Source organism: Vulpes vulpes, chromosome 11, assembly GCF_048418805.1.
Source record: "Vulpes vulpes isolate BD-2025 chromosome 11, VulVul3, whole genome shotgun sequence".
Lineage (NCBI taxonomy): Eukaryota > Metazoa > Chordata > Mammalia > Carnivora > Canidae > Vulpes > Vulpes vulpes.
The window spans coordinates 95,118,634-95,140,539 of NC_132790.1; the positions used below are offsets into that span (position 1 = coordinate 95,118,634).

The following is a 21,906-nucleotide window of genomic DNA, read 5'->3' on the forward strand; positions in this document are numbered from 1 at the left end:
ATGAGGACAAACACTAATGTTATCTGTGAATGTTAACGTTATGGGTAATCAATATTTTCTTTTTTGGGGCTTGAACTCAAAACCCAAGATCAAGACTTGAGCTGAGATCAGGAGTATGATGCTTAATTGACTGAGCCACCCAGGCGCCACTCAATATTTTCTTTATACTTTCCAGTGAGCATTTTTAACATTAGAAAAAAACCCTATTTTATTAGATAGTAATGTAATGAATAATGTATAAAGAATAGAAGCTAATTACAAGGGTATTAAGTCAGTAAACGGTGGAACCAGGATTAGAACTTTGATCCCTATATTACAACTTTCCTTAAAAGTCTTTGCAATTACACTTTAAAAGCTAAATCAATTTGTCAGGGTTTCTGAGAGAAACCACAATGATTTTTTTTTTTTTAAGAGATTTGTTTATTTTTAGAAAGAGAGAATGAGCGGAGCATGAGCAGGAGAGGCAGAGGAAGAGGGAGAGAGAATCCCAAACAGATTGAACATGCAGAAAAGTTGTAAGAATAGTATAGAGATCTTTTTATTTTCTTAATCATTTGAGAGTAAGTTGTTCATGTGATGCCCTATACCCACCAGATACTTTAGTGTAAGATTCTTACAAAGATATTCTCCTTGAAGAAATTGCTGGTTTTAGGGTATAGGTGGGAAAACTGTAAGATGAGACTGGAAAATCTTGTCAGGAAGCAAAGAAGGGCTCAAGAATGATGGAGAGCTATCAAAAAGACATAAGCCATTTTGAGCCAAGTTGGGGATAATTAGGCATCAAAATCATTACTATAATGGTTTATAGCCCATTGAATAAAATAGCAGTCCGTGATTCCATACTAATATAAATGAATAGGTTGAAAATTTGATGAGAAACAATAACTACTATTTATTTTTAAAAAGATTTTATTTATTTATTCATGAGAGAGCCACAGAGAGAGGGGCAGAGATCTAGGCAGAGGGAGAAGCAGGCTCCATGCAGGGAGCCCGATGTGGGACTTGATCTGGGGACTGTGGGATCCTGAGCCAAAGGCAGACACTCAACCGCTAAGCCACCCAGACGTCCCAGTAATACTATTTTAGACAGAACAGTGACCCCAAAGATGTCTACAACCTAATACCTGGCACCTGTGAGTATATTATCTTATGTGATAAAAGGAACTTTGCAGAGGACTAAGGACTTTGGGGGAGAAAGATTATCCTGGATTATCCACGTAGCGTATTTAGAAGAAGGAAGCAGAAGAGGAGTTCAGAATAATGTGATGTGAAAGATATCATCTGACTTTGGAGGTGGAGAGAGGGGCCCACATCAGAGAATGGGGCAGCCTCTAGAAGTTGATAAAAATAACAATCAATTGTTGTGTAATTGAAAACATTTTTATTTTAAAACATACATGGATAATAGCCTAGAATAGAATATGAACTTTGTGTGGCTTTAAGAAATAAATGATACTTCAAAGAGGCTGTGAGTGCTCTTTTAGATTCTGTGCCTTAATAACATACTAATGGCCATATATTATTTTATTTTTTCCCCTGTTAAATGAGAGAAACACTGCTTTATTTAAATACTGTCATGAACAGAAAGCTAACCATGTCAATTTATTTTCTTTCTGCTTCATACTCACCCATCAATACCTGATACACAATAAAGGACAGGACTCTAGCAGTTCTCATTTACAAAGAGCATGATGTTAGGCTTTGTCAGGCCCTGAAGGGGACAGGCTGCTAGACGGGACAGAGTGCTAGAGGGAACTTATTAGAGAAAGGGGTTTTTTCTTCCTGGTTCCTGTGACCTGTGTTTTCCTTTTCTTCTTGTTGCATGATCTGTCAGCAGCCCATGTGGTTGAGGACATCTGGTGATTGCCTCAGCCATGTGTCCAAAATACAGAGGCCCTCAGTGATATTGCAGCCCCAGTTCAGAACTGGTGACTACTTTGCCTCTGCCCTTCTGAAGTTGATATCTTGCACTTAGGTCTCAATGCCTTCAGTGCCTTGACTACCTGTGCATATGGGCCCACCAGTTTTGGCTTGTCTACCTCAGGGAATTGTATTGCAGTTCTCTTGATATGGATACTGTGTATTCCAGGCCTCGTGCCCACAGCAGTGTCTGGAGTACCTGTCCACCGGCCTCAGCTTGCCTGCACTCCAGACCATTGCTTCCTGCTTGCCTGGCCACATTGGATCAACTTTGGTTTAGATAGCCTGGTGAAATTCTTTCTAGTGTGCTGCAGCCATACCTTCTCCAGTGAGAAACCCCAGCCTTGGGGAGGGGACCAAGGGGAAAAAAGGAGAAGGGAAAAAAAGAGGAGAGGGGGAAAAGTGGAAAAAATATTTCCCATCATGGTTTAATAATTACTTTAAAAAATTTAAAACTTCTTTATTATAATTGACATGCTATAAACTGTACCTATATAAAATGTGGAATCCTTCTCTTCTGCTCCTTGCCACCCCTTGTTCCATCTTAATAGTTATTTCATCGTAGTTTACTAGTTATTTCTGTCAAACATTTTCTTCTGTTTAATTTACTTAATAGTTTCTGTCCTGTAATTGAACACTGTTAATACAGAGTTGATCCCTGGAGTGGTTCTAGGAGCTAGATCTCAAAATGTGAAGTTTTGGTATTGGTTTGGTCATGTTTTTCATCATGAACACAGTTCTGAGCTCCTTGCCAGTGGAAGTGGGGTGCTGGCAATCCATGGCATCACAGTTCATCAGGCTATTGCTTGTAGGTTCATAGTGAGTTATTGTCAACTGATGTACATTCCTCGGAGCCCAAATGATTGCTCCTTTTGACCTTTATAGCAATAATATCTAAATGGACTCTGGTGTGGGATGCAAACTTTTGAATGCGCTATGGAGAAAAAAACGACAGCTTGGATTTCTTAATTCTCAGCTCAAGATATGCCCCTTTTTCACACTTTTTTGATTGCACATTTTACTTCAGAAGAAAACATTTCATTTTTAAATTGTGAATAGACTTGTGAATTCTAAGACCTTATTTCTTGCTCATTAACTTTTTTTTTGGTACTAAAGTATTGTGCACTTAGAAAACTTGAACAAGTGGAATGGATTTTGGTTAAGATTTCTGTGTATTTTCTCTAGGCTTTTGTTTGGTATACATTATATAAATGAAATAGACTTTTTTTTTTTAAAGATTTTGTTTATTTATTCATGAGAATACACAGAGAGGAGAGAGAGAGAGGCAGAGGGAGAAGCAGGCTCCATACAGAGAGCCTGACGCGGGACTCGATCCAGGGTCTCCAGGATCATGCCCTGGGCTGAAGGCGGTGCTAAACCGCTGAGCCACCCGGACTGCCCTGAAATAGACTTTTTAAGAGAAGTTTTAATTTTTTTATTTTAAAACCTACCGATAAATATAAAGAAAATAAAAACCATATAGAGTCCTACCACTCAGAGTTTATATATATTAACAAATTGTTTTCTTTTATAATATTTAATCATTTTTTTAATGTACACATAAAATACTTATAGTGTAAGGTCTTAACTTTTTTTTGATCATAATTAAGGGGTGGCCACATTCAGAGGCTCTGTAGAAGATTATACCAAGAGAGGTCATGTGTACATTCCTTTTACAAATATTAAGCACATAATACATGCCATGCACTGTTTAGAATTTTGTGATACATTGGTAATTAAAGATTCCTGTTTTGGAGGAGTTTATAGTCTTGCAGCAAAGATGGACACTAAACCATAAACATAACATTTAAGGAAATTATAATACATTGAAAGTACTGAGTATTAGGAGAAATTAAAAAAAAACATGGATGAGACCAAGAAGTGAAGCATGGTGGGTAACCAAAGGCAGGCATTTGCCAAAGGAGAGAATGTGGTGTATAGAAAAGAAAGCCAGGAATAGAGCTTGGGCGATATTTTATTTATTCTTATTTTTTTTTAAGTTGGTTCCACACCTAGCATGGAGCCCAAAGTGGGGCTTAAACTCACAGCCCTAAGATCAAGACCTGAGCTGAGATCAAGATCTGAGCAGAGATCAAGAGTCCGGTGCTCAACTGACTGAGCCACGCAGGCACCCCTGGAGTGATATTTTAAAGAAGCAGTTATGGGACGCCTGGGTGGCTCAGCGGTTGATCACCTGCCTTCGGCCCAGGGTGTGATCCTGGAATTGTGGGATTGAGTCCCACATCCAGCTCCCTGCAGGAAGCCTGCTTCTTCCTCTGCCTGTGTCTCTGCTTCTCTCTCTGTGTCTGTCATGAATAAATAAATAAAATCTTAAAAACAAACAAAAAACAGTTACCAGGGGCAATGGCATAACTTGATCTGGTGTCCCATGCTCCTCCACAATTAGCATAGTTGGCCAGATTTTATGCTTACCATTCAAATTGTATGGGTCGTTGAGCATGCTCAGCTTTTTGTTCAGAAATTCTGCATAAATTAGGGGGAGGACTAGAGGCTGAGATAATGGGTATGGAAACTGGTTCATTTATTCAGGCAGTTACTATATGTATAGAAAGTAAGTCCCCCGAAATAGAGAAACTGGAATGATAGCACAAAGTAATATTTTTCCATACATTGTTTTTTGTTTTGTTTTTTTTTTTTCTTTTTCATTTTACTTGAGAAAGTTGTTCTGAGGATTGGTTGGGAAAAAAGTCCTGTCAGATACTCAACAGAGTACCTGGCTTAAAATGAAGTTCTCTACTGATGTATCTGTAGTGATGGTGGGGACTTTTGTATGAAGCATCCTAAAAAAATATTCTGGTTCAGGAGATTGATACTTTGAAGTATACTTAGCATGCTATTTTTGATAACCTAGAAAACCATTTTCTACCATTTTTACTTAAATGATGCTTAGGATTTTGATATCCATGAAAGCAATTTAATTGTCAGTTGTCTTTTTCTTGTTTCCTGGGTGGCTTATGGCTGGTTGGCAACCGATGGCACTGGTGACAACTGTGGTATTTGAGAGAATTATGAAGTATATTTTTGTTAGCATTCCTGTTTATTTTTTTCTTCCTCTAATTTGCACCCTCTACTCCACACCTCCCTGACTTGAAGTTTATGAATAATGACTTGATATGCGATTTGTCAATGTATGGTTGAGAACAGTGTTTTCCAAATTTGGCTTGGTCTAAGGATTCACTGGGAAACATTGTTTAAAAATTTTATCACAGGCTCCCAGTGATAAGTGTTGTACTGGACTAAAGTGTATTTTCCAAACTTTTATTGGTGATAAGCAGCTGGAGTACATGTTAATAATAGGAGTAATACACAATACCAGATACCATCTCATGTCCACTGAAGAAGCTGTTAACTCAGGTTGACTATGAGTCTAGATTTTAACAGTTGCTTATTTGTTGACTTGCTTAGTGTGAGTGGTATCTTGGTAAGCAACTACTTGCCAGCTTTTATAACATTTCCATGTAGCCAGAAAAACAAACAAAACTTGTTTTATTTTTAAGATTATTTGAGGGAGAGAGAATGAGCAAGGAAAGTGGCAGAGGGAGAGGGAGAGGGAGAAGCAAACTCCCTGCTGAGCAAGAAGCCTAATGAGGGGCTGGATCCCAGGATGCTGGGGTCATGACCTGATCTGAAGGCAGATACTTAACTGCCTGAGCCATTTGGGTGCCCCCCAAAAGTCTTGTTTTAAATGGCAGGCTGCTTTATTCTCATTTTTTTTTCCTTTTAAAAATGGTTAGATATTATAGACACAGTTGAATGCATTAAATATTTCTGTATGGTTTTAAGGAATAATGATAATGCAAACTCCCATCTCACCACAGGTTGAAATATGGGAATACTGGTGGGATCCTAGAAGCACCTTTTCCCTGATCACACTCCCCTTTTTTACCCTGGAGGGAGGTACCCATTGTCTAATTTTTATGATAACATCCTCATTTTTCTTTGTTTTTACTTCTTTTTTTTTTTTTTTTTTAAGATTTTATTTATTAGAGTGAGAGAGAGAGAAAGAGCAAGAGAGCATGGAGAACACGAGAGCACAAGCGAGGTGAGGGGCAATGCGAGAAGCAGACTTCCCCCTGAGCAGAGAGCCCCATGCAGGGCTTGATCTCAGGACTCGATCCCAGGACTTGGATCATGACCTGAGCTGAAGGCAGATGCTTAACCAGCTGAGCCACCCAGGCGTCCGTTTTTACTTCTTAAATGTGAATCTCTGCATAATGTCATCTGTCATCTGTTTTGTCTTTTAAAGAGCTTCATATGAATGGACTTAAAATGTTTGCATTCTTTGTGGCTTCTTTTGCTTAGAGTTATTGTTGTGAAATTCATCTATGTTCTATAGCTGTTTATTTTCTTTGGTGTAGAGAATTGCATTCTGTGTACATACCACAATCGATTATTTCTATTTTTAATGCCCAATGGTCAATAACGTTTAGTATCAAAAAGGAGAATTCATTGTTTATTTCTGCATACACAAGAGAAGGGTATATGTTGTGGAAGAACAGGACACGAATTCTTTCACTTAACAGTAATACAACCTTGATGCTCATACAGTTGATATTTGAAGGAAATAGTAAAATATTGTTTCAATGGGGGAAAAAAGTCAATGTGACTACATACTAAGTATTGGAAATAGTTTGTATAAGACCCTGAGGTAGGAAAGGATGGATGTTTTGCTATTTGCTAACCTTTTGAAATGAAAAATTTGTAGATTTTGTTTCATTTGTGGGAAAATCAAATTATAAACCATTGTCATGGAATCTGAAAAAATTTTGCTTTGGTTGATGGTAATAGTTAAAAATTTTAGATGAAGCTCACTTTTTATTTTGAATGGCTTCACATTAGAGAAGTTAGCTGGCAACCTTCAGTTTCCTCACAAAGAACTATTAGGCACCATATTTTTTGCTTAAAAAGTTAAGCTTTGTTTTTTTCTTTGGTAACACTTTGCTTATGTCAGCCTCTCAACCATTTCTTTAAAAAACCATGCTTTATGGGAATTTAGTATCTTACTAGTTCCCAGTTGTAAAACTCTTAGAAGTCATGACGCTTTTTAAGGAACACTATGAAATTATTGATGTTCTCAATCCATACAACAAGTAATTATACAATTTTGGAGGAAACATTACAGTACCATGTAAATACGATATACATATATGATCATTAGCACATTTGTTGTTCTATTTTATGAAATGTGATTTGGCTATTATAAATTTTACAATAAAGGAGTTACCTAACAGTTCACTTATATTTTTCTGTCAGCACTTGCTATAACATATATTCTTTTGATGCATACATTTATGGAGAAAAGCAAATTGAAATTACTATCCATTAAGTTTTTTTGCAAATTAGGAAAATATTACCATTATTTTAGCAGTAGAGTTTTTGGCCCATTTTTGGAATGCTGATGATCACGAATGTAACTTGAGAACCAATAGAATGTAAGCTTTTCAGAGGTTTTCCAATGAAGATGATTAGCTGTTTCAGGAGTGTCATTTGGCACTGAACTAGTTGATCTTAGGATGTGAGGAATCCTCAGAATTCAAGGTTGTTTGGAAAGTTGGTCTTTAACACTTATTAAATGCATCCTCATTTGTAAAATGAAGGTTTAGAATATAATTTTGTGTAGATGAATTGTATGGTATTGTCATAGATGTAAATGTGAGGGTAGGATTTACTGTGATGCTTGGGGAGGTTTTTAAATTTTGCAAATCCCAGACCAGCATTAGATGAGTAACTGGCATCTGTGCTCTTCAGCCATAATTAGCATATGCTAGCTAGGGTGCTCAATTTCTGAAAAACAAGGCTAAGAGAATAGTAACAAAATCAAGGATTGGTTCTTTGAAAAGATCAACAAAATTAATAATAGCCTTTAGCTAGATTTATTTATTTATTTATTTTTAAATTTATTTTTTAAAGATTTTATTTGACAGAGAAAGAGCAGGAGCAAGGGGGAGGAGCAGAGGAGAGGGAGGAGCAGGCTACCCATTGAGCAGGGAGCCCCATGTGGGCTTGGTTCCAGAACTCTGGGATCATGACCTGAGCCAAAGGCAGAGGCTTAACTGACTGAGCCACCCAGATACCCCCTTTAGCTAGATTTCAGGGGAAAAAAGGCTTAACTAAAATCAAACATGAGAGAGGAAACCGTACTACCAATTTTATAGAAATAGAAAGGATTATAAAAGAATACTGTGAACAATTATAGAACAAAAAATTGGATAATGTAGTTGAATATACCACCTTCCAAGATTGAGTCATGAAGAAATAGAAAATCTGAATAGATTTTATGACTAGATTGAATCAGTGTCCAAACAAGAAAAGCTCAGGACCAGATGGCTTCACTGGTGAAGTCTACCAGATATTTTTATTTTTTATTTTTTTAAAGATTTTATTTATTCATGAGAGACACAGAAAGAGAAGCAGAGACACAGGCAGAGGAAGAAGCAGGCTTCCCCTGGAGAGCCTGATGTAGGATTTGATCCCAGGATGCTAGGATCATGACCTGAGCCAAAGGCAGATGTTCAGCCATTGAGCCACCCAGGGCCTCTACCAGATATTTTTAAAAAGAATTATACCAGTCCTTCTTAAACTCTTCCAAAAAGTTGAAGAGGAGGGAATACTTTGTAGCTCATTATGTAAGACCAGCATTATTCTGAAACCAAAGCCAGACAAAGATACTACAAGAAAACTACAGACCAATATTTCTTATGAGTATTGATGCAGAAATCCTTAATCCTAGCAGACCAAATTCAACAGCACCATGACAAAGTGGGACTTACTCCTAGAATGCAAAGATGATTTGGCATATGGAAAGTAATCAGAGTAATATACCATATTAACAGCATAAAGAAAAAAAAAATGCATGCTTATCTTAATGAAAAAAGCAATTGAGGGCAGCCTCTGCCTATGTCTCTGCCCCCCCGCCCCGTGTTTCTCATGAATAAATAAAATCTTAAAAAAAAAAAGAAAAAAGCAATTGATAAAATTCATGATAATTAAGAATAGAAGGCAATTATTTTAACATAGTAAAGGCTGTATATGAAAAACTCACACTTGATATACTCAGTGGTAAAAGACTGTGACAGCTTTGTTTTTAAGATCAGGAACAAGGCAAGGATGCCTGCTTTCACCACTTCTATTCTATATAGTGCTAGAAGTCCCAACCAGAGCAATTAGGCAAGAAAGAGAAATAAAAGTCATCCAAATTAGAAAGGAAGAGGTGAAATTATCTCTGTTTCTGATTTTATATATGTACGATCATGTTAACTATAAAGATTCTAGAAAAACTATTAAAACTAATAAATCAGCAAAGTTGTGGGATATGCAAACAATATGCAAAAATCATTGAAAAAATCATCAAAGGAAATAATTGAAGCAATTCTATTTATAATAGCATCAAAAATAATAAAATACTTAGAAATGTTTACCAAGGTTGCAAAAGACTTGTACATTGAAAACTACAAAACATTGCTGAGAGAAATTAGACACAGATAAATGGATAGACATCCCATATTCATGAATTGACAGATGCAATATTTTTAACATGTCAATACTGTCCAAAGCAATGTGTGGATTTAGTGTATTCCCTATCAAAATCCCAATGCCATTTTTTTAAACTGAAATAGAAAAATGTATCCTAAAATTCACATGGAATTTCTTTCTTTTTTTTTTTTTTTTTTTAATTCACATGGAATTTCAAGGGAACTCAGCTAGCCAATAGACAAAGAACAAAGAGGTCTCAAACTTCCTGATTTCAAACATACTACAAAGCTACAATGATCAAATCAGTATGGTTCCGGCATAAAGATATATGGTATATTGACTACTATATAGAGTTTTCTTGAGGTGGGGGCAAGAATGTATCTTAGGTAATATAAACTAAACAGAAAGTGGAATGAGAATTTGCCAATTAGAAAATTGACAGTTGTCTAAAGACGGGAAGCTAATTTCAGAGTAAATGTCTATATATGGGTAAGTTCTGTCAACTAGTAGGCACAATTAAACATGATCAGAGATTGTGATAATGGCTATACCTCTAAGAAACTTGCTTGGTAGTTCTCAAGGATTTCTAGCATATTTTCTACTATATACTTCCTTTGAAGAAATGTAGCCTCATTCTGATTTTAGGAATATTTAGAATGAGTATTAGAGTCATGTTCTGTTTTTGGTAATTATGGAGAGAGAGAGGGAGAGGAGGAGGAAAGAGAGAAAGAGGGAAAGCTAGGGAAAGGCAGAGAGAGGGCAGGATAGAGGAAAAGAGGTAGATATTTGTAACTAGCAAGATTTTGTTACAAAAAAACCCAAGTTCATCTGCTTGTTGCTTGAAAAGCCAATACTCAAAAGACAGTTTTGATTGGAAAGGAATATGATTGTGATGAGCACTGGGTGTTATATGTAAATGATCAATCACTAAATTCTACATCTGAAACTTACAGTGCACTCTGTTAACTAGTTGGAATTTATACTTTAAAAAAATATTTATTTATTTATTGAGAGAGAGAGCTTGTACAAGGGGCAGGGCAGGGGGAGGAGAGGGATAAGCAGACTCCATGCTGAATGCAGAGCCCTGATGCCAGGCTCAGTCTCACAACTCTGAGATCATGATCTGAGCCGAAATCAAGAACTGGATACTTAACCAGCTGAGCCACCCTGGCGCTCCACTAGCTGGAATTTAAATAAAAACTTGGGGGAAATAAAAAAGGAAAAAACAAAAGGAAAGGAATATGAACTTTATTCAGGATGGCTTCAATTTTATTAGAAGGCTTTTCTGTGTGCTTTTTCTAAACATGGTTGTAAAGAAATGTCCTCAATAGAATGTATTCTCTTTGGGGGTGATAAAAGTCACAACAAGCAATACTTTATTTAATTCTGTTACAGAAGCTGCAGTAGTAGAATACATTCAAAGATAAGAGGTTGATAAGAATTGTAATGGGGAAGAAAGGTACATTCCCACCCTGAATACCAGTTAGGGGTTCTGGTTGACATTAACACTTTCAGTAAATGATTAGTAAATGAAGATACAGAGCTGGTGACAGCTGGGTGCATTCTTAGAAATCCTGAGTTGATCAGACCAAGGATACTACTAGGGAATAAATTGTTTAGGTTGGGCAGATTCTGAAGATTTTAGATTTTTTGCCACTTCTTTATCATTTACTTCTGTTGACTAACTGCCTGCCTTCCCCCCACATTGATTTCAAAATTCTTTTCTTTCTTGACTTCTGTGAAATCAATCTCTTTATTTTCCTTTTCTTTTGACCCTTAAATTCAGGTATTCTGCAGAGTTTTCTTTAGCCCTCTTCTTTTTTTTTAATTTTCACTTTTATATTAAAATCACTTTAGAGGATCCCTGGGTAGCTCAGTGGTTTAGCGCCTGCCTTTGGCCTGGGGCGCGATCCTGGAGTCCCGGGATCTAGTCCCGCGTCGTCGGGCTCCCGGCATGGAGCCTGCTTCTCCCTCCTCCTGGGTCTCTGCCTCTCTCTCTCTCTCTCTCTCTCTCTCTGTCTGTCATAAATAAATAAACCTTTAAAAAAATAAAAAAAATAAAATCACTGTAGTTACCATCTATTTGTTGATGATTCCTAAATCTCACTGTTTTGGGTAGAGCTCCTGACTTCTGTTTATCATTATATGTTTATATGTCCACCGGAATATTTCACAAATGTTAAGTGAAAAAAATTCCCAAATTGTACTCATTCCACTAACTAGTTCTTCAGTATTTCCTCTTTTGCTTATTTGCAGCACCACCCAAACTCTCTTCCTCCTATGTTTCACTGCTGTTAAGTCCTTATATGCATTTTTGTATTTATTCCAGAGTTGTCTTTTTAAATCCTAAATAGTCTGCTTTTACAGATGAAGTAACTTAATCATTTTGTCTCAATACTGTAAGTATGTATCTGTACTACGGCATAAACCTAGGTCTGTCAAATACTAGATTTCCTATTTCTTGCCAGTTATAATACTACCACTCACTTCTATGACTTTAAAAAAAACCAAGAGTGTGCCTAATAAGGTTTAACAACAAGTGTATTTATTGCAGAGTTTATAATGATAGAAATTTCCACTAATAGAGATTCCATGAAATCTATTATAGCACATTCAGATGGAATGGCATGTGGTCATTGTACATTATGTTTTAAACCAGTAGTTTTTATTTTTAGATAAACAAAGTCGTGTGTGGAAACCCAATGTATGAAATACCTTTAAAAAAAAAAAGCAGGGATCCCTGGATGGCTCAGCGGTTTAGCGCCTGCTTTCGGCCCAGGGCATGATCCTGGAGACCCGGGATCGAGTCCCACATTGGGCTCCCTGTATGGAACCTGCTTCTCCCTCTGCCTGCGTCTCTGCCTCTCTCTCTCTTTCTCTCTCTGTGTGTCTCATGAATAAATAAATAAAATCTTAAAAAAAATAAAAAAATTAAAATTAAAATTAAAAAAAAAAATGCTTAAAGGGTATGAAAGCCCCAGAGGGCCTCCTTGACCTGTCTGCAATGGTTCTCAAGGAGATGTAGGTACAAGGTTGAAATTTTAATTTTTTCAGATATAGTTAATGAATTAGGAAAATATTCACAATATATGAAGTGAAAATAATACAGTTAACAAAACAATGCGTATATATAGCATATCCTTAATCTTGTTACATATATATTTGAATGTTCATATAACTAAAAGAATGGAAGATTATACATCAAAATACAAATACTAGTTATTCCTTAATTTGGTCATTATGAATGATTTTAATTTTTTGTGCATTTTTTACAATGAACAAGAACTAGTTTTGTAAATAGATGATAAAAACTCCAGAATATTATTTTTAAAAAGGCAATAAAAGAAAAAATAAGTATAAACAAATTTACTGCATATTGTTAAATACACATATATGCAGTCCCCCTCCCCCTTTCTTCCTCTTCCTCCTCCCTATCCAGAGTAAAAGGAAAGAATCCAGCAGTTGGTGTGCCATGAGCATTTTGGTTTGAAGCTCTTGATAAGCATAGGGTCATTACCTTTTGAACATCAACCTGATTATTGATGTCAGTTGGCCTTTAGAGTGTAGGTTTTGGAAGCTGCCTGGGTTTGAACCCAGCTCTGCCACTATGCATTGTTTGGCCTTGAGTAAGTTACTTACCAATACCTAAGTTTTCCCCATCTATGAAAAGGGAGTTGTTCAGCTTAGATGAGTTTAACTCGATAACATGCTTAGAGAAATGCCTGGCCCTTAGTGATCAGTAATAGTTGTGGTTATTATACCTTTAGAATTATTTTCCCTCTCCTTACCCCAGAGTTGGCTGGGAATTCCAGAACTTTACAAAGAAGGTCATAGTTTTTACTCAGATTAAGTTTCTCAGGTTAGTAGTCAACATACTGCATATTCTTTCTAACAAGGTTTAGTAGTGACTATACCTTATTTTATAAGGATTTGCATATTTTTACGGTATGATTTCTGGCCAGAAATTATCTAGTGTGGTTGTGCTGGGAATCTCCAAGACTACCTGCAGGTTCAGTGATTTCCTAGAAGGACTTTCAGGACTCAGCATCTGGTTGTACTCATAACTATGATTATTTGCAGTGAAAGGATACAAAGCAAAATTAGCAAAGGGAAAAAGCACAAGGGATAAAGTCCAGAGAAGACCAGATATAATCCTTTAACAGTCTTCTCTCAATGGAGTCACACAGGATGTGCTTAATTCCTCAGCACTGAGTTATGACAACACATGAAGTGACTACAGGGAAGCTCAGTGCCCAGGGTTTCTTCTACTGGGGACTGTTCCTCTAGGCACCCTCTGCCTAACATGTTCAAAATTTCAGATTCCCAGAAAGAAAATATGTTTTCAATATAATCACATTGGAAAGTTTGGACACAATGAGCTGTTCTTATCAGGGAATGATGGGAAGGAACCCTCCTGAAATCTAAGTTCCCAGATGCCTGTGAAAGGCCAACCCTGTAAGGAGGTCTTTCTAAAGATCTAGGCTCAGGCCTGCCACGTTAACTCTTTCCTGCGCAGAGTGTATTATATATTTTACCTAAGAAACTAATATAAACAAATATGTACTTTTTAAAAAAGTTTTATCAACATATAATTCACACATCATAAGATTTACCCATTTAAAGTGAACAGCGGTGATTTTTAATATTTTTATAGACTTGTGCGACTATTACCACAATCTAAATTTTATCACCTCAAAAAGAAACCCCCATAACCATGGGCAGTCGTTCCCTATTCTTAGGTGCTTACCCCTTCCTTGACTCCTACTGCAGCCTCCCCCTCCCTCCGCCCCCATCTACTTTCTGTCTCTGTGGCATAGAGCTATTGTATAAATTTGATGGGTTTTCAGATTTATTTATTCTTTGGTCTAATGGCTTTGTAAGAAGGTAGTTCAAAAATTATTCAGAGGTATTTCTCTTTCAGTGTGTCAATTGGTCACAGTCTGAGTCTCTATGATAGTCTCCAAATACAGAGCTTTATCAATGGTAATCATCAAAATTGGTATTACTTGAGTTGGTGGCATTTAATGAAATAATTCATTATAAAGGCCCTTGTTGCAAACTTTGTTCTCATCTTTAAAAGAGTACGTTATACCAATGGTGAGGCCTACCAAGAAAATTTAGTCCAAACAAGGACTATTGTTTAGTTCTTAATGATATCTTCTTGTTGTGAGATAGATAAGGACTAGTGTAGAAAATTGGATGAAGTTGGAAAAGGTAGCTGCACTATTGCCATTAGGATGGAGAGAAGGAAGGTGGTATATATTGTTAAGAGGGAAAGGGCAAAACATGTTACCTTATAATATATGGCTACTTTTTTTTTTTTTTTTTTTTTTTTTTTACTTTCTCTAAGGTAGGTACAATATGCAAGAATAAATAAAAAGTAGATTTACCTGTAAAATTTTAAGTTCTATTTTATATATAAAAGATGTATAAAAATTCTTTAAGATTGTAAAAATTGTAAAGTGTTTTTTAGTCATTATTTTATTTGAGATCTATTTCCCTTCACAACTGACTTAGTAGACAAGCTGTACTACACACTGAGAACTGTGGGAGGATATTTGTTTTGTGGTTAAAATACAGAGCTTAGTCACCATGAGTTATGTAGTTGTTGACTAACTGAATGTTTACCTAAATGTCCAAACCTGTGTAAATTCTTATGCTTTTGAAATATGTTTAATTTTAATGTTAACACGTTTGTAATTAAGGGATTTTTGGACATCGAGAATTAATATATGAAATGACTTGTTTTCAGGGGCAAAGCACCAGAACTCATTGTTACTTGCTTGCCTTCCAGGTGATTTTACAGCGAAATGCTGCTCTCCATAGGAATGCTCATGCTATCGGCCACACAAGTCTATACCATCTTGACTGTCCAGCTCTTTGCATTCTTAAACCTACTACCTGTAGAAGCAGACATTTTAGCAGTAAGTATAATAAAATTTATTCGTGTCTAAAAGTATACTTCAGAGAAAAGCTTTTAAAAAGCCCTAAGTGATAAGACATTTACCTATAGAGGACCGTACTCATCTTTTTATTGCTTAATATCTAACATAAGATCTGACATACAATAAGTACCTGATTAATGTTGGTGCTTTTGAGAGTGTATATGCACTCTCATGAGTGCTCATGCACACGAGTATCTACATGCTGTGTATTTGTGTAGAATCTTACTGTTTTTCTTGTTAATTAGTGTAGCTCTAATGACTTTGATAGTGATATTTTGAAAAATTATATAAGATGCTTATAGAAAATTTCTTTTTTTTTCTTATAGAAAATTTCAAGCTCAGATTAACGTTAATAAGAAGGGAAGCATAATAATCTTGTCTTTGAGAAAAGTTTTTACAGAAGATTGCTCCTCAAAATCTTAGTAGTTCTTTCTAGGTTGTCTTACTGTCCTCTATGCTGGGAAGTGTACATATTTTGTTTCTCATTTCTGTGAAGCCAGAAAAAGAAGAATTAACTGTGTGTGTATGTATGTATATCTCTAGGTATTATGCTAAAGATTTATAATTTTTAATTTCTGGGTATAAGTGATTTGCTTAATGACATTAGGTCATCCTAGAAACAGAAGGGCCAGGATTGTTGCTGACCAAAGCTTCATGTAGTCCCTCAGTCATGTTTCTGTATGCTGTGGTACTTGGGGAGGTATCTAGGATCATTGCAGAATTTGGGAGAGCCAGGCTGGTTTCTGTATCCTAACTTTTGAATCTTAGCAATTCTAATCCCTATGAAACTCACCAACCTCTGTTACCCTCTTTAGTAGAGAACTAATTGATTAGATTTTTCTGGAATAGTCTAGATGGAGTTGAAGTAGAACTTGTAAGGACTAAGAGTCCGTTGGCCTGCAAATTTTCCTCTAAATTGGTCCCCAAAGCCCTGGAATATTTTGGGGGTGACTTTTGAAATGAAGTAGAGGATTTATGGACTGATCAGTTAATGAAGATTCCCGTGAGCCTCTTTTTCCTTTGATTTCTTCCATATTCTCCCCTCCCAACTTTGTTCTTTGTAATATCTACCACACTGTCTTGCTTCTTTACTTTTTACCTGAAGTGGATTGTTATTTTAAGGTTCAGCTATGTGATGGGCTAAATAAGTTTTAATGAACTACTCTAAAACCAGCCGTGTGATCCTAATCAAATTACTTAGCCACTGTAAGTGCTTCAGTTTCTTTATTTGTAAACTGGTATGTAGTAGTGATAATTAAATAAGGTAAACTGCTTAGAACAGTACCTAACACATAGTAAATGTTTTATCTTTTTTATCTTCATTATAATTATCATTCTCCTCATCCTTTACCCACTACCTCGAGCAGTATATGAGACTTCCTGAGGTGTTTTTTTTTTCTTTTTAATGTAGACACAATAAAATATTAGGCATAGAAGTACAGTCAGTCCTTGCCAGCAGCGTTCTCTATGTTTCAGGCCACTAAATGTGTGGAATGTATGTCGATATAATCTGGGGAAGGAACTGTTAGCATGGGAGTTGCTTAAATGGAGGCTTTTATGCTGACACTAAAGGGTAGAAGGTTGACGGTGCAGACATAGCTGGAGGAGAGTAGATTGTGAAGGCACGTAACTAGCAAAAAGGGGAACTAAGTATCAAGGCAAAGGAACTAGATGTGGTAACACAAGCATTATAAGGAAGTGAGTCAAGAACCAGAAAATGGTAGCACTTCCTTTTAATTGAATGAAAACATCCTGAAATCTGAATGTGTAGTAATACAGATTTAAATAAATTGGACATCAGGTTGGTCCATTTTGGACTGGTATTAGGATGCTGTTTTTGAAAAAATAAAATTCAGATGATTTTGTTTTTGGCAGTTGAATTCTCCCATTTGTTAATTCCCTGGCAATAGTATTTGTCGAACTAGTTAGAGTTCTAAGAGAATATGGAGGTGCTACTATAGTGTGTTGCTGACTTGTCAGTAAGTCCCCTAGACCCATGAGTACCCGGAAGGCAGGATTGTGTCTTACTACATTTAGTTTCTAGTGCCTAGTGAGAGTTATACAGTAGAAATTCATTTTTTTTACAGTAGAAATTCAATAAATGTTTGAATCAATTAATAGCTTTTCTTTGGAGATTTCTTTCATATTTTCTTTTACTAGCATCTAGTCCTTGGTACTTTAGATTATTGTTGTTTCTGTTAGCAATTCATCCTCATCATGTCTTATCTCATCATTTCTCTCTTTGACCCAAAATTAAATGAGAAATTATTAATTATGTGGGTTTATATCTAGAAACATGAAACTTTAGATTTGGCAGAGGCATTACACTTTTGAGATAATCAGATGGTTGTTGTCTATTCTGAGGTACACAGGGTACAAGTGGCTAGTTAGCTTTGAGCTGTGCCATGATCTTGCTGAGAATTTGTATCCATCTTAATGTAGTTTCAAAGAGAGTCAGCCCAATTCTGGTTTACTCCCAATCTACTTTTTGATTCTGTTTTAGGGATTTGTCAGAGAGAATCTGTTGCTTGGTCGTGAGGTTCAGTGGGCAGAGTAGGAGAGAAGCACCCAGTGGTTAGTAGTGTGAATGGATTGGATTATATAGCATTGTTGTTAAGAGCTCCTGCAGCAGAGTTAGAATGTGAGTTGAATTCCATTTCTACCACCCTGCAGTTGCATGACCTTGGACAAATAGCTTAATATCTCTTAAGTCTCTGTTTACTTAGGAAATGAGACTGTATGACAGTGTGGGGCAGTGAGTTAAGAGCTAGGGCTCTGGGACCAGACTGCCTGTGTGAGAATCCTGGTTCCTCTAATCTACTAGAGCAAGTTATTTTCAACATTTTGTGGCCACTCTGTAAAATGAGGATGATAAAATAGTGGCAGACTTTATAGGGCTTTTGTAAGGTTTAAATAAGGGAACCACAATTGTCAGATGTTTAGCATGATAGCATAGATGCTTAATAATTGTTAGTGTTTGTTACTTTATAAATTAAACCTTCTGTTAAAGCTTCTGTGGGAGGAAAGAATAGGTTAAGAAAAGACCTTTTCAAAAGAGGTGGATTAAAACTGTTAGGTGGCAGTCACTGAGGATGGGATTACAGAGAGGAATAGCTTTATTTTCTACTTCAAGAATTTTAACAGTGAACATTCTTTTAATTTCATGAGCAGCAGCCCACCCTCCAATACTAAAAATATAAAGCACTTTTGTGTTAAAGATGTATGTTTGTCTTGTTCATGATAGGAATATTTTTTTTTTTATTTTTAAACAGTTGTTATTGTGACAGGCCGTGTGGGACAATCTATATTTTGCTGTTAATGGAAAGATGAAGCAATTTCAAAATGGATCTCACTCAGTAACAAAACTTACTCCAAGTCCCAGTGTTGCAAATATTGTTGTTCAAGCTATAGACATTTTATTTCTGATATTTTAACCAAAAAAGTGAAATTCCTCAGTACTAGGAAGTGATTAAAAAAATACTTAGTACAGTTGTATTTTCCATTTCCTGATTTTAAAAGTACAGTTTTTTTTGTTTTTTTTTTAAAGGTACTGCCTGGAGACACTTGTGTTTTTCCTTTGGTCTATCTATGTTGATCTAGATCAGTTTCTTTATTTTACAATAGTGTCTTTGTCTTGGAGGAGTTAAATGACTTTCTCAAATTTAACACTTGAATCAATTAAAGATGTTTTAATTAAGAGGTTAAATGATACATTGTGATAATGGATATAAAAAGGCCTTGTGACTCTAAAGCACTTTGTAAACCATAGAGCACTCCGTAAGTATGAGTTATTGTTACAATAGGAAATTACCCTGAAGCAGTGTTGGCTTCCAGCTATACTATCAGGCTGATTATCCCAGAGATAACAGAATAGATAGATTTAGTGACCAAATTCAGATGCTCGAATCACACATTATATTAAATTAATCACAAACCTAGAATGAGAATTACATGTAAAACATGGGTATGTTAAGACAATCAGGATAAGATTCAAGTGAAATGCTAGGACTACACCACCCAAATCCTGTGTTGGCAATTATTAGTTTGTTCTGTTTCTCTCAATGTTGCATTAGCTTCTCTGGTCACAGAGTGGTTACCAGGACCTGAATTGAGGGTGAATAAGGGGAATTGACAGATAGAAAGTTTTTGGATCCAAAATTTGTTTGCTCTATTGAAGAGACTCAAGATATTTACATCTGAACACAGCTATAACTTGCTGTTAACCTGCAGAGTGTTTTTCTATTTGTCTCTGGCAGATGCCGTGTGAATTTAGAATGTGGATCACCAGTGGGCATTTGATTGAAGGATGACAAAACTCTCAATCTGGATTTGTGACCTAATCCATGCTTTGTGAATATTTAAAGTTTGCTTGATCCTTTCCTACTATCCTTTGCTACCTATACATAACACTCTTGCTTTGTTCTATCCATCTTACCTATATTCAAAACAGTGTGTTCTGTTTTTTTCTATCTTTGGCCTACTGTTTGCAAATAGCTATCTTAACTTCTAATACATCATGAAAGCTTTGCCTATGTTTCGGAAGTTACTTGTTTACTATCTTTGCTTAGTTTCATCTATCTTCCTTGTTTCTCTTTTCTGTATAGCAGATTGAACATTCTTAAATAATACAGCAAACTCATTTTACAATTATCATTACTGTTATCTTCTACAATTACAGAGAACTCTTGCTTTTTTTCCTTTTTTTTTTTTTAAAGGAAAAAGGGAACTGATAAATACTGTAGCATAGGAATCTGTATAAGGAAGGGGAAGTTTAAGAGTTTGAAAGCCTTGGTTCTCTATATGGATGTATTTCATTGAATTTACTCCTTTCATTGTTTAGCTCTAGATGAAAATGTCCAGATTATATAGAAAAGTCAATTTCTTAAAAATGATTTGATGCTTCTTCTTTCTCTGGGGAAAAGCCATCTTTTGTAGATAGACCCAGAAATATCTCTTCTATTAAATCAGACCCTTTAGAGAAAGTCAAAGGGAACTCTTGCTGGAAAATAATGTGTTTAGAAAATTCCTTTCTAGGGAAGAACCCAGAAAGCAGAAAGTGGTTTAATTTCACACAATAATTATGTGAAATCAGAATCTAAGCAGTTGTATACGTAGTAAATGGTATATATTCCTTGCTATTTTAGCGGATGTGCATTACAAAGTTGATTTAATTGTGTTAAGCTGTGATAGTGGATCAGAATTATGAAGTGACAACTTAAATAATAAATCAAATGACAGCTTAAATAAACATTTTGTTTAATGTTATGTGTAAATTGGTTGTAACTTGATTGTTTTTAATTTTATATTTAGTATAATTTTGAAAATGCATCTCAGACATTTGATGACCTTCCAGCAAGATTTGGTTATAGACTTCCAGCTGAAGGTTTAAAGGTAAGCAAGTAATAATAATATGTGGTAAAAGCACAAAGTATTTAGTGAGGTCATTTTTATTCCTTGTTTAAATAATGAAAATTTCTTACTATTATCATAAAACCCATACATAAACATTTGTAAAAGGTTCAGACTATTCAAAAGATATAAAGAAAATGAAAATAACCTATGATTGTATCATTCTGGACTAGCCACTGTTAACATTTTGGTATGTATTTCAGACATGTTTTCTAAGATATGTGCTGTGTGTGGGGAGTGTGTGTGTTTATAGATGTATGTGTATGCATATATTTATGTGTTTACTTATATAATGAATCCATATTTTAATATTAAATAGAGACATGCTACTTGGTTTCCAGGCCTTTTCACTTCTCCATCTAGAACATCTTTTCATAGTATTAGAGAGGGATCTATATTTTTATTTGCAATGCCTGGATAGTTTTGCAGTATCATGAAATATTATGGATTTTTGCATATTTATTTGTTTAAATTTTCATGTGGATTTTTAGGTTGTCCAGTTCTTGCTATTATAAACTGTGCTACAGTGAATGTCTTTATTTTTGTGTATTTGTCTATTTATTTGCATAAGATACATTTCCAGATGTAGAATTGCTTTGTTTATGGAACACAGGTTTAAAATTTTATTGTATATTCCAGGTTGCCATTTGAAAGCTTGAGACAATTTAGATTCCCACCAATAGTGTCTGAGACTGTCTTTTTCCCCCAACCCTCCCCAATACTAGATATTACCAAATTTTAGTTAAATGATTAAAAAAAAAAACAATCTAATGGCGGCGCCTGGGTGGTTGAATCAGTTAAGCATCTGCCTTCAGCTTAGGTCATGATCCTGGATTCCTGGGATCAAGCCCTGTGTTGGGCTCCCTGCTCAGGGGTGAACCTGCTTCTCCCTCTGCCTGCATTTCTCCCTGGTTGTGCACAGTTTTCTCTCTGTTAAGTAAATAAAACAAAATCTAAAAAAAAAGTCATTGAAATTGAGAACATCTTAAGATTTTTTGCCCTGTGTATGTGTGAACGCGTGCATGTGAATGCGAGAGTGAATTGCATGTTAATGCTCTTTGCCCATTTTTATTTTTTAAAATATTTTTTTATTTTTTTGAGAGTGTGTATTTACACAAGCAAGAGTGGAGGGGTGAAG

General features: G+C 35.7%; 1 protein-coding gene across 5 annotated transcripts in view; it reads left to right on the forward strand.

Moving 5' to 3' along the window:
• Positions 1–21,906, forward strand: part of RNF13 (ring finger protein 13) — a 150,428-nt gene that overhangs the window by 10,145 nt on the left and 118,377 nt on the right. For 4 of the 5 annotated variants that reach the window (XM_072727126.1, XM_072727127.1, XM_072727129.1 and 1 more), the window contains 2 exons: positions 15,209–15,338; positions 20,670–20,750. In XM_072727126.1, coding sequence (XP_072583227.1) covers positions 15,225–15,338; positions 20,670–20,750 — 195 coding nt within the window. In that variant the 5' untranslated portion in view covers positions 15,209–15,224. Of the gene's footprint in view, positions 1–15,208; positions 15,339–15,685; positions 20,751–21,906 lie in introns of all 5 variants that reach the window. The other variant, XM_072727130.1, reaches the window with a different exon arrangement.